The 13,853-nt window shown below is 42.4% G+C and overlaps 1 protein-coding gene and 1 pseudogene across 2 annotated transcripts; one reads left to right on the top strand and one right to left on the bottom strand.

Moving 5' to 3' along the window:
- The window catches only part of LOC119350158, a 7,045-nt pseudogene extending 2,826 nt beyond the window's left edge, over positions 1-4,219 (top strand).
- Positions 4,220-5,263: 1,044 nt separating this feature from the next.
- Positions 5,264-8,653, bottom strand: LOC119319706. Of its 2 annotated transcripts, none has more exons than XM_037594117.1 (4): positions 8,499-8,653; positions 7,864-7,961; positions 7,149-7,363; positions 5,264-5,678 (listed from the first exon to the last, which is right to left on the bottom strand). In XM_037594117.1, exons 2-4 carry the CDS (start codon positions 7,954-7,956, stop codon positions 5,435-5,437), a joined length of 552 nt encoding a protein of 183 aa, XP_037450014.1. In that variant the 5' UTR covers positions 7,957-7,961; positions 8,499-8,653; the 3' UTR covers positions 5,264-5,434. The 2 variants fall into 2 exon arrangements, with proteins under 2 accessions (XP_037450014.1, XP_037450013.1); XM_037594116.1 differs by having other exon boundaries at positions 5,433-5,856.
- Between the last annotated feature and the right edge of the window lie 5,200 nt (positions 8,654-13,853).

The raw sequence follows: 13,853 nt of genomic DNA on the forward strand, positions 1-13,853 counted from the left end.
CTTCTTGTTCCAGTATATTATAACAATTGAACCAAGTTCTTACATGAGTCCATAAGTTGTCACCGATCCAATTCAATTTTTGGCTGCTTATTTGGAGTGGCACTTCTGTAAGTAGTATGATTTTTTTAGTAACTAAAGGTATATTAATATATCCAATACATGTGGATGCTAATGGCCATACTCATATGACAGCTATTTGCTGGAGACGATGAAGAATCTGATCTGACTGATAACTTCATTGTGAAAACATGCCAAAAATTCATTCCTGTCATTGGTAAATAACTTCATTAAATGATTATCAGTTTTTCTGATCTTTTTGTTATTTAGGTTATCAGCCTCTTCCACTTTCCGTTCCAGATCATAGCCACGATGACCAGATCCTCACTGGAATTTTGAAATATTTCTTTTGGAACTTAACTCCTTATTTACAGTAGTCACTCGTTTGCATGGGTGATGAACTCACTCTTCTGTTTCTTTTATCAGATTACTATGATGGTGACCGGTTTTTGACAAATCAAGATGGCATATGGAAAGTAAGTGGTGTCCAATTTAAGCATGGCCAATTATCACAACAGCTATTGAATAAGCTTGCTACTAGATATGATTGCTAACTAGTTACGCAATGTGATACGTCTATGTCCTGTAACATGGAAATTTTATCAATTCCACTAAATGTTTGGCTGGTTTACTAATTTTGCATGCACGGAAAGCTAACGCCAGCAGCAACACTGTGTGTTTGAGTGAACCATCTCAAAGACATATTTCAACTTCGTAAAGCTATTTGTTTCTGAATATGTCATTTTTTGTTTGATTTCTGCAGGCCACCCCATTACTCTTGACTCTGGCAGTGATCGAGCTAAGTGATATTGCTTTTGCTGTAAGTTCGTTCTCAATATTTCCCGCGTGATGTTTCCCTTTCCATTTTAGGACCACGAGCATGGGGATTAACATCTTCAGTTTGTAGGTCGACTCAATACCAGCAATCTTTGGTGTGACAAGAGACCCACTTATAATATTGTCATCAAATATTTTTGCTATTTCTGGTAAACCTTCTTTCTGTCCTTATGAACAAACTCTGTGCTATGTTTTTTTTTCATAGACAAATGGAGCATTTTTAAGTTAAAATTCTCCATCATTAGTGATGGATTACGCTGCCGACTTTTGATTTGTATATGTTTCAAAACTTGTCTTCCTCGTAAGACTTCGTTCTTTCATTCTTGCTTTCTATACACGGTTTTGAAGTTATTTCTTCCATTGATTTTTTATTTGTAAATTTCTATAATGTGAAGTTAATAGCTCAATGTGTATTTTTTAAGTCTCTGAAATCTGCTTCTGTTAATTCAGCCACACGTTGGGCTATTGCCTATTAGTAACACTAACCCTAGCTTCGTAGCAGTCTTCGATGCTCACGTTTGTCTTCTCTAATTACAAGAAACTGATATGGATGACCAAGTAATTTCATCATTTTAATGCTGTTGAGCAATTAGTAATCACATGTACTCCCTATATATTGTAAAAAAAAAGTCTTATATTTTGAGACAGGGGGAGTATTATACAACGAAAGATAAGTGATGCATGAAAAAGCACCTTGGATACCATAGGTGTTGATGCAGAATGTTCATACATAGCGCAAATTTGTGTATTCCTAATACACTTTGAAGTGTTAACATAATAACATGACGGAATTACCCTGTAGGCCTGAGGTCACTCTACGTACTCATTTCTGAGAGCATGTCTGAGTTGGAGTATCTGCAGGTAAATGTCCCTTGCTCTTCTAAAATTTCTTGAAATATTTAGTGATTATTATTGAATACATAATATCCCTTGCCTTTTAAAGTTTCTTGAAATATTTACTTATTTTTAAACACATAAAGAATATCCAGTAGTTAGCATTTCTATCATTTATAGTTTTTGCACTTAACTTTTAACGAACCAACCATTCAAATTTTCACCGAGATCTGTCCAGGTAGTGATAGCTGGCTGGTGATTGCCTTCTTGCTGCCATTTTCTTTAACCCCCATGCGCATGTATTGGTTCATGGATGGTCAAGGGTGTGAACATATCCATATTTGTAGGGGTGCAAGCGGCAACCTGCTTCGTCCCGTGAAACTCATCAATTAGTTTAAAATTTGCTCGCCACTTGCTTAAAATTAACACTACATTTATACTATGGTATTGTCCACTAGCCCACCCCGCTTGCATCCTTATGTATTTGTCTATTATTTATTTCGTGTCACTAATTGCTGTTGGCAATGTGCTCTCCAGCCTGCTGTTGGTATCGTTTTGGGCTTCATAGGGGCAAAGATGATCTTTGACTTTTGTGGTGAGCAATCATAGTTGTTATACTCATGGCATTCCACACTATGATCTGTCACCATTAACAGACCATGCTGATTATGCTGATTTGTGGCAGGTTATCATATACCAACTGAAGCTTCCCTTGCTGTTGTTACTACATGTCTTAGCGGTGGAGTAATATTGAGTCTTAGGAAAGCATCAAGTGAGGAACGTGACAAGTAGCCAACATGGTGTGGAGAAGGTAAAATCATTGAATTTATCATTGATGTATTCTTTCACAGATAGTCATACTACAACACAGATGTTATTTACAACCTAGAGAAAGTTGCCCTTTTCTCACTAAAGAATGTTTATGTGACTACGTTGAAGAACTTAGCTTGATAAAACATGTACGGGCTTCTGCGGTTCAAAGGATTCTCAATGGAATTTTGGAGGATTCTAATCCTTGGGAATTTTTCCTATGTGGGTTGTTTGATTTGTAAGATTGTAAACCATAGAAATTTTTCCTAAGGATTCATTTGCACTAGATTTCATAGGAAATTTTCCATCCACTCCAACCTCTTTGAAAGAATCCTACGCTTTTCCTATGCACAATCAAACATCATTACAATCCTGTAGTATCACAGTGGCATGCCAGTCTATTCCTACGTTTTGGAAATCCTGCGAATCAAAGAGGCCCATATATGCTTAACTGATCCTTGTTCGTAGGTCAAATACCCTTATTTTCCTTTTAGATCAATTTAACTAGAAAGAATCTGCAAGTGTTAACCTTTAAAAGAACAGGAAGTGCCTCGAAGGATTTGGCTTCATAACGATTGTTAGGGCTTTGTGCATGCTTGGCATAAATTAGGCTGGTACGTACTTAACTTCTTTGAGTTGTCGATGTACTACCATTCTACATCCGGTATGATTTTGGAGCCAGTGACCTGATCCTTTTGCCAAGAATCCTATAATGTATAATATATGAGCAGCCTTGGATTTGTCTACACCCATCAATATTTTAGTTGAAGTGATTATTATTGAAAATTCCGGAGCTTACTTTAAGCAACCTTCTGGGTGCCGTAGGCAAGAACCACACCATGTAGTATGCACAATATAACACATTCTTCTGATTTGCTTCCAGTCTTGACTTTTCGAATATGTTCAGATCAGACTCATTCTAGTCGTCGTTCCATCAAAATCTAGTAATTCATTTTTTTTAATGATGGGACGGTCATGTCATGAGTTGTTGGAAAACTCGTGTTGGATCATAGTACAGTACTTGTGTTGTTAGACATTACATATTCAACAAAGCAATTATGCCTATGTGCAGGGAACATGCTAGTATATCTTGGTTTCTTCCATGTGGAATTCTTGTTGCATGGCATGGCACTGAGCACATACATATAATTAAGCCGCTTCCTTTCTCTCAATGCAGTATATTTCACTCACTATCCGCCAGCCATGACTGAGTATAGAAAGAAGCAACAGGCTCCATTTGTTCAAAGTTTGCATAATGCAACAGCGCAAGTAACAGTCTGCATTTGTCTGTGAATTTTATAGCAATCAAGCTGATTGTGACCAAGATTGGTGCTCAAGGCATGACATAGATGCCTGATGCCTGAATTGATAAGTTACAAGTTCCAAATGCTACGAGTTTCTTCTGAAGCAGAAGGATTTGGGGACAGGTGATGCTAAGTCGGCGACCGCCCATTGTGAGGCAGTTTTTGTCATGGATGTTAGATGTTCAGAAGATTTAGCTTGTCCTAGGCATGATGGTATGTAGTACATCATACATGTAACTTGGCAATACTATGCCTGGTGCGGCCGTGTAAGTAGCAATTGATTCTTTGATTCTCCTGCCGAGCAAACCTCACTTGTAGAAACATGATGTCAAATGTAATTTGTTTCTGCATTTCCTCAATGTGCAGCCATTACATTCTGTACAATGTAACGTAATTTTGTTGCTTCCAAACCGCAACACGTAGATTCAGAATCACACACCATCCAGAATTACAATAGCATAATAGCACAACACAACATAAAATCGAGCCATAAGACATTGACAGATAACATGATAATTTCACCAAGGGAAGCAGCAAACCAGAATATTGTTTATTGTTCAATCTGAAGTCTGAAACTGGAATGAGCAAATGACCTTATGTACGACTATGCGAATGTCATGACATATCTACATTTTTTGTTGAACTAAACGGACCTTCTTGAAGACGTGATGTATCTAAAACATACGCCCTCTGTTCACATTATAATAAGATGTTCTAACTCTTCTTTTTCTGATTTGAATGTATATAGATGTATTTTAGTTTGTTTGTTCACTCATTTCATTCCGTACGTAGTCCATATTCAAATAGCCAAAACATCTTATATTTGTGATCGGAGGGAGTATATAACTAAATGGTACTAACATTGAAATCCAGCAGGTAACTGACTCAGACCTTGTTGTGATCGGAGGGAGTATACACTTCTTGTAATACTTTTTTTAGAACCTTTTTTGCCATTGTTGAGTGGTTAAAGCAGAACATTTAGCTTGTCCTAGACATGATGGTATCTACTCCCTCCGTTCCTAAATGTAAGCCTTTTTAGAGATTTCACTACAAACTACATACAAATGTATATGGACATATTTTAGAGTGTAGATTCACTCATTTTGATCTATATCTAGTCCATAGTGAAATATCAAAAAAGACTTATATTTAGGAACGGAGGGAATACATCATTTGTGTAACTTAGCAATACTATGCCTGGTGTGTCCATGTATCTGTTCTTTGATTCTCATCAAACCTCACTTAGAAACATGGTGTCAAATGTAAGTACTCCCTCCGTCCGAAAATACTTGTCATCAAAATGGACAAAAAGAGATGTATCTAGAACTAAAATACATCTAGATACATTTCCTTTTATCCATTTTGATGACAAGTATTTCCGGACGGAGGGAGTAATTGTTAGTACATTTCACTGAACACACTGATATCTGAAGACACCTCCAGATTTACAAATAGCAGAACAACGGAACATCAAAATGCAGACATAAAAAATTCACAGATAACATGATACTTCAATTCAGAAAGGGAAGTAGCAAACCAGAACACAACTTATTGTTCAATCTGAAGTCTGAAACTGGAATGAGGAAATGACCTTATGTACGACTATGGGAATGGCATGACATATCTACAATTTTTTGGAGAACTAAACCAACCTTTTCAAAGACACATAATGAATCTAAATTATATCTAAACGGTGCTAGTTTTGAAATCCTGCAGTTAACCGACTCAGACCTTCGTGCCATCAGCATCAGTAGCATAAACCTGGCCATATTCGCCCTTGTCATCCTCATCCTCATCCTCATCCAGATAGTCGGCCCTCGCATTAAGGGCCAGCATCTGGCAAACAAGCCAGAACAGAGCAGCGTCAAGGGCCAGGAAAGCGGCGCCTCCAAAGAGGCCGGTCTTTGCGGTGGGGCACAGGGTATCCATGTCATGGTGAATGTTACTGGTGCGATGGTGACCCTCTGTGATCGTTGCCCAGAGCAGCATTGCAAAAGCCAGAGCTGACACCAGCCTGATTTCATAACAGTTAGTAGCTAGTTGACGATAGTCGGACGGGGGTAAATAGGAAGTTAGAGTTATGGAGACAAACCTTGGAATCGAAAGGGTTTAAGCTTAGTAGAACTAAAACCGAGTACATGATGTGCGGTTTCAGTACTACTAGCTGTGAGGAGGAGGAGGTTAGCCTTGATGGCCAGGTGGTACCTCGGAAGGACACCTTTCGGTATTTGGGTTCAATGTTGCATGAGGATGGGGGTATTGATGAAGATGTGAACCATCAAATCAAAGCCGGATGGATGAAGTGGCGCCAAGCTTCTGGCATTCTCTGTGACAAGAGAGTGCCACAAAAGCTAAAAGGCAAGTTCTACAGGACGGCGGTTCGACCCGCAATGTTGTATGGCGCGGAGTGTTGGCCGACTAAAAGGCGACATGTTCAACAGTTAGGTGTGGCGGAGATGCGTATGTTGAGATGGATGTGTGGCCACACGAGGAAGAATCGAGTCCGGAATGATGATATACGAGATAGAGTTGGGGTAGCACCAATTGAGGAGAAGCTTGTCCAACATCGTTTGAGATGGTTTGGGCATATTCAGCGCAGGCCTCCAGAAGCTCCAGTGCATAGCGGACGGCTAAAGCGTGCGGAGAATGTCAAGAGAGGGCGGGGTCGACCGATTTTGACATGGGAGGAGTCCGTTAAGAGAGACCTGAAGGATTGGAGTATCGACAAAGAGCTAGCTATGGACAGGGGTGCGTGGAAGCTTGCTATCCATGTGCCAGAGCCATGAGTTGGTTGCGAGATCTTATGGGTTTCACCTCTAGCCTACCCCAACTTGTTTGGGACTAAAGGCTTTGTTGTTGTTGTTGTTGTTGTAGTTAGTAGAATGAACAATGTGAAACTTGATTACCATAGTAAGTAAATTAGTACTATTAAGTGCAGGAGACAGCGGTGTGCATAATGTAATGATTCAATTAGTCATACAGGGGAAATATAACAGCTTGCAGAATTAAACACTTGAACACCAAGCCTCAACCATAAATGGCAGAATTAAACACTTGAACATTAAGCCTCAATAAATTCCCTAGAGGATAATCCATTGAAACGAAGAACTAGAATGTTGGCAATGTTCAGCATTTATTTATGAAGTGCACGCTATCAAAAGAAACAAGGGTCCATCAACGACTGAGCATAGCTAATCTTCATCAAATGGCAGGGCTCAACAGGTGAACGAACATCAGAACATTAGTTAGGTACTGTTGCATCTAGTCCATATGAAATTCTTGGCCACAGAGCCAAAGGGAACTTACTCAGCAATAACAAAGAACACAGACAAGCTGGTGCTCTGAAATAACGCTCCACGAGGAACCGACTTGCCCTTGTACGGGTAAAAGATGGCAACGTGCCCAATGAAAGCAGCTAACACAAGTGCCACAATGGACAGGCTTCCCATTGCAATCGTTGGGTCACTCGGGAACTTGCAGATGACAACATCCTTTCCCTTGATAGGAGTTCCATAAGGAGGCTGCATTAATGGCAAAACGAGATTCACACCGAATTAAATTATACAGAAGAGAAGAGATCCATAACAAGTTACAGTCAGCTAAGAGGAAATATGCAGTTTGAGGTTTCCATAATTAGTTTGATTATTATGCTCCCGTATACACAGCTGGACTGTTTCGAGTGAAGTAAATAAATTTGATTATGGTCCTGGCATGAGAACTGAAATTCGCAGACCAGTAATCTTATTTGCAAAGGAGGTGGGTTCCTGAACTGATGTGTGCTAGTACTCCCTCCGTCCGAAAATACTTGTCATCAAAATGGACAAAAAGGGATGTATCTAGAACTAAAATACATCTAGATACATCCCCTTTTATTCATTTTGATGACAAGTATTTCCGGACGGAGGGAGTAGTATTTTTTTACTGAAAAACATATTCCAGAACATGTACTGAATTCAGTCAGCACTCTCCACAAGAAAGTGCATGCCTGATTCATCATATAACAGATATAAACAACACAAACCTTTTTGTTTTCTGCGACGACGCCGAGCAGAAACGCGAGGAGGCCAAACAAGGAGACGGTGAGGGCGATCCCCTTTGCCGAAGTCAAACCCATGGCTCCTGCGTAACAATGCACATATACCATCGGGTAAGAGGCAAAATCAATACTAGCAATGCAACACGAACGAATGTGTCATCACGACAGCATAGCAACAGCAGTAAATGCAACTAGGCTAGTAATAACAACCCCTTATATATCCCGGCATTCTCCGCCCGGTGCCACAGTTGCCAAATAAATAAACTACCAGCATAAATAAACTAGCATAACATGCCTTCTCAGATTCTAAATAAGGATGATCATAAGTTGTCGAGGGAATCTGCGCATCGAAATTACATTGGGGGGCAAAGAAAATGGTACTAGTACTAGCATCAATCTGTCGAGACCCGTGACACCCGTCGCACAAGCATCAGCCCGTCAATTCCGGATCCCACTCCCCGCCGCCAGACCGAGAGGCGGAGCTGATCGGCGAAACCACCTTCCCATCCGAAGGGGAGAGAACCGATGGATGGATGGATCGGTGCGTGTCCCACTCCCATCCCAACCAACGAAGAGACTGGAGAGAAGATCGAGACTGGGGGCAGGGGCCGGCGGATTACCGTGAGCGGAGACGTCCGAAGGAGGTGGACGGCCGGCAACCCTGGCTGCGTCGCGCGTGAATCTCTCTTTTCTTCTCTTCTCTTTTCTTCTCCCCCCGCGTCCGCCACTCCTGCAATTCACGGCGGTGGGACGATGGAGGAAGGAAGGAAGGTCTGTGGTCAACTCCACCCCGCAGGCCACGGACGGATATAGCAGTGTACGGTGTGAGTCTGCGAGTGGGGTCGAGTGGGCCCGACGAGGCCGCTTCGGACGGCACACGGTTGGGCTTTTCCGGGGAGCACGGGGAAAACAGAAGGGAGAATCTTTGTCTTTGTTACAGAAAGACCGAATCTTGTTTAACTGATTATGAATCTCGCCTGAAAGGCTGGAAATAATTCTTTTTATTTTTTTTTGAGGACAGAGTAGACCAAACTACTCTGGAGGAACATTAGACTCAGACAGCATCAGCGATCGATCAACATTTTATCCCCCTTGCTCCTGTTCAAAGCCGCTAGCTCATGTGCTAGTCTGTTGCATTTCCTGCTTCCGTATTGTACGTTGCAAGCAGCAAAACCCTTCATTTCCTCCTTCATATCCATGATTAGGCCGTAGTAGGCACATCGGGTCGGACGCTGGGCAGTTAGCTCTTTGATGATTACCTGATTGTCCATCTCGAGTACCACCTCGCCATTGAAATATCTTCTCATAGTCTGTAAACCGACCAGAGCCGCACGCGCCTCGGCCTCCTCCACACTGTTGCAAGGCGGGAGTTTTTTGCTGACCGACAGGAAAACCAGTCCTCTATGGTCTCGAGCAACCACCCCCGCCGCACTCTCTCCTGTCGCTGCACAGAAAGCAGCGTCAGAGTTGATTTTTGCGGTTCCGCGACCCGGAGCTCTCCACTTGTTCTCTTGGTTGACTGACAGCAGCCCTGTACTAGACTCTCCATCCTCACGCTCTGTGCGCCCTTTCAGCCTATCAGCGAATGCCCCTGCTCCTTTGAGATCCTCCTCGTACTGCAATAAGAATTGTACCGAGGCCCCGATCGATTCTCTCCCATTATTCCGCATGCTGTCTTCTCTCAGGTGCCAGCAGCGCCACAGGAGAAGCAGCAGTTTGGCGCGCATCTCTTCATCCTCCGCGCATAGGGCAACCTGCAGCCAGTCCACACCGGTGTACCTTAGCTTATGTTCGGCCGGTAGCCTCCATACACCTCTCAAAGCCGTCCTTAGGGCCCTGCTCTTAGTACATGCAATAACAGCATGGTATTCATCCTCTTTGGCATTACCACATAAGCTGCACGTTGCATCCACTTCCAGCGATCTCTTCCATTTATTCTCCTTGGTGGCCAGGGTGTTAGTTGCCACTCTCCAAGCAAATATACGGACCTTTTCCGGGACTCTAGTTTTCCAGATGAGATCCCATATACTTCTGTCATTTGGATCACTTGTGGAGCTCGATGGGATGTGATGCGCTTGATCACGGAGAGTAGCCGCGAGTTTATACGCACTTCTAACAGAGAAAGATCCATTCTTCTCATGATGCCAAGCAACACAATCGCCTACTTTTGATAACGGGATATTGATCTTGCAAATCTCATCCGCGTCAAAAGGGTAGAAGAGTTGTCGTATGAGCGGTTCATTCCATTCCTTCCTTTCGGGCAACATAAGTTGGTTGACCCATCGAATCCGAGAACGCTTAATGAAAGAGGCCGTCATGAGACCTTCTTTCCTTGGGATCCACTGATCCCTTTGGATTTGAATGTTTTTTCCATCCCCCACTCGCCATATCAGACCCTTCTTAAGCAGCTCAAGCCCGAATTCAATGGCTCTCCAGACCGGGGACGCATCTGAGGCGAAAACTGTGTCAAGAAGGTTCCCATTTGGATAGTACTTTGACTTGAGAACTCTTGCACACAGGCTGTCTGGATTTTGAATGAGTCTCCATCCCTGTTTCGCTAGAAGAGCTTGGTTAAACAAGTGCATGTATTTAAAGCCAATACCTCCCGCTCTCTTTGGCTTGATCATACGATCCCACGCCATCCAATGCACCTTCCTCTATCCCTCATCCTCTCCCCACCAGAATTTCTGAATCATCATCTCATATTTGTCGCAGAAACCTTTTGATAGCATAAAGACACTCATGATGAACGTTGGGAGGGCCTGCACGACCGATTTCACGTGAACTTCCTTTGCTGCAAACGACATAAATTTTTCCGACCAGTTACTACATCTTTTCCCGAACCTGTCCATAATAGGCTGAAACTGCTCGTCCTTCATTCTTCCCTCCGGAGTGGGAAGCCCAAGATACTTACTTTCAAAGGCCTCGGCTACCACTCCCAGAATTCGTTTAATCTCTTCTCTTGATCCCGACGGGCAGATCTCACTAAACAGTATGGAGCATTTGTTCTGGCTAAGGAGTTGTCCCGTACACTTTTGAAAAGTGTTCAAAACATTCTTGATCACCTCCGCTTGTTCTGTCACAGCCTTGAATAATATTAAACTATCATCTGCAAACAGAAGGTTTGAGATACCCGGGCTGTTTCTGGCGATCTTGATCGGGCTCAGTCTATTTGCAGCAATCTCCTTCTTCAAAAGAAGCACCAGACCGTCAGCCACAAAGAGGAAGAGATAAGGGCTTAACGAATCACCCTGTCTGAGTCCTTGGGAGGGGAGAAAGGGTTCCAACAACTCGCCGTTGCACTTGACCGAAAACCTTACTGATTTGACACATTGCATCACCCAATTGGTCCATGTGTTGCAGAAGCCAACTTTCCGTAGGACACCTTCGAGGAACACCCAGCTCACTCTATCGTACGCCTTGGCAAGATCTAACTTGTAAGCACAATAATTGTCCCTCTCCTTTTTACAGTGCTGAATCTTGTGAAAACATTCAAAGGCAATGATGGCATTATCCGTGATCAATCTGCCCGGGATGAACGTGCTCTGGGTTTCTGAGATGATCCCATCCAACATGGGGCGCAACCGATTGACAAGGCACTTTGAGATCACCTTGTAGATGACGTTGCATAAACTGATTGGTCTGAAATCTTTAAGAGACTGGGGATCTTTTCCTTTTGGAATTAGCACGATCACCGTGTCGTTGACTCCTTCAGGCATAATACCATCCTCAAAGAAAGCCCTCACACTTCTGATCACATCCTCTTTGATATCTCCCCAATTTCTTTGGAAGAAACGAGCCGGGAAACCATCAGGCCCAGGGGCCTTAAGGGGACCGATCTGAAAAAGGGAGTCACTGATTTCCACATCACTGAATGGTTTAGTTAAATCTTTGTTCATGTCCACTGTAATTCGGTTAGTAACCAGCTCCAGAATTTCATTGGGATCGGTGTTCTCGTCGGCCGTGTATAGGCTCCGGAAGAAATCGTTAGCTAACACATGCAGACCCTTTGTATCCTCTACCCAGTTTCCATTGGCATCCCGAAGTTTTTGGATGGCATTTTTCTTTTGCCGCCACGTCGCTTTCTGATGGAACCATTTAGTGTTTCTGTCCCCTTCGCTAAGATACGTAGCTCTCGACCTCTGCCTCCACATGATCTCCTCTCTGAGGAGCAACTCATCTAACTCCTTCTCTAACTTCTCTGCTTCCTTTTCAAGTTCAACCGTAGGTGTGCAGTTCCAAATTCTTTGGAGACTCTTTCTTATCTTTGCAGTCTTCCTGATGACCGAGCCAAAGTCTCTCTTGGCCCAGCTTGTAAGTTCTTTCTGCATGGTCTTTAACTTGGTACCCAGCATGCTCATGTTCTCTGCCAGACCACTTTTGTTCCACGTCTCCTTGATAGTTGGTTGGAGTGACTCCGCCCTCTCCCACATATGTTCGTATCTGAAGCAGCCATGATGTTCAGCCGTAACAGGCCTCCACTCCTTCCTACTGCCCAACCGTAAAAGGATTGGTAGGTGATCAGACCGGGAAGAGAAAATGTGTTCCATCGAGGCACTAGTAAAAAGATCTGACCACGCTGCGGATGCGACAAATCTGTCTAATCTCGCCCGGACATTTAGGCTGCCTTGCTGCTTGTATCTAAACATATTTTAGTTGAGCGGCGAGTAATTTCGGACAAAGAAAATAATAAGTAGAAAATGCGAACTTTTTCTAGGGAATGCCATCATGTAGGACGCCAAATCTCGAGCATTTTAAATTTCCAATGAGTCCGACTCAACAATAATCAGGGAGCATAAACTCCCCTATGCAGAGACTAGGGTTTAGACTCCAAATCGCCGCTGAGTTCTACTTGAGAGCGGATGTCCTGCAGCCAAAAAATTCATCAGGGCGCTGATAATCTCCAAATGCAGGGAGTATTGTACCTGGAATAACCACCAAAATTGGTGTATACAACATAACAAGGAAGAACAGAAACATAAGTCCGAGAAAGTAAGTATGCATTTGAATGAAATTTGCCATGTGAGAGTGGAGATAATGGCCAACAACTAGGATTGGAACTTGCAATGGCCTAATTATCAGCAAATAGCTTCTATTTCCGGGCACTAGAACGAAACCCCTTCTTACCGCAAGCTTTTAATAATATGGCATTACGTGCGACTATCTCCACTATAGAAAGGAAAAAAAGAGAGGATCAAATTTTCTAGTAAATATTAGAAAAAAGGCTTTCTACATAGGGATCGTAAAAACAATGATTTTTCCCTATCAGTTGTAGGAAGGAAGGACACTTCACGAGAATCAAAAAATTCATCATGAAGTTGCCAAGCATGGCTTTAAAAACAATCCATTAGGTGTTAAATGGAATTGCTAGGGCCAGACACATTTGACATGGACATAATGAAACAAGACTTCCAATGAGGGGGAAACCACATGGCAATTTCAAGAAAAATAATAACTTGTCATGCCCGTCTTTATAAAATACAAGAAAATAAAAACTTGACATTGGTATTTATCAAGAAGGTACACATTTGCCATTTTTTGACTATGCACAATAGGGTAAACCCCCATAGTAATTTTTATTAATTAATTAAATAAAGCAGCACAAAAAGTCTAAAAGGCTTGAGCTGAGCCGGAGAAAGCAAGAAAAAAAGTAAGGATACGCCTAAAAAGAAAAAGAAAAGAAAACAAAAATACATCAATTGTGCAAACCAAGCATTGAACAACACATCAAATTCCCTCTTAATCCTATGTTTTAAGAGATTGAGCTCATAGAGATAAGTATCTCTTGGTGATCCATAAAGACCAAGATGCCAGGATGATGACTTCCATGGAAAATGTCACCTGAAATTTGCTTCACATATGCAATTTCTTCAAGGACAAGCATGTTATGAGATCTAGTACGACAAACATAATCCCAACACTGGTCAACAAAGGGGCATGTCCAAAACAGATGTTGTAGTGTCTCCTCTTGCATA

The sequence above is a fragment of the Triticum dicoccoides genome, chromosome 1B (assembly GCF_002162155.2).
Source record: "Triticum dicoccoides isolate Atlit2015 ecotype Zavitan chromosome 1B, WEW_v2.0, whole genome shotgun sequence".
Taxonomy (NCBI): domain Eukaryota; kingdom Viridiplantae; phylum Streptophyta; class Magnoliopsida; order Poales; family Poaceae; genus Triticum; species Triticum dicoccoides.

Excerpts from the sequence above, each read along its gene's own strand:
- LOC119319706 (XM_037594116.1), bottom strand. The coding sequence starts at position 7,956 with ATGGGTTTGACTTCGGCAAAGGGGATCGCCCTCACCGTCTCCTTGTTT. Across the intron at positions 7,364-7,863 it reads TCGTCGCAGAAAACAAAAAG|CCTCCTTATGGAACTCCTAT; the intron begins GTTTGTGTTGTT and ends CCATTAATGCAG. Across the intron at positions 5,857-7,148 it reads GTGTTCTTTGTTATTGCTGA|GCTGGTGTCAGCTCTGGCTT; the intron begins GTAAGTTCCCTT and ends TTATGAAATCAG.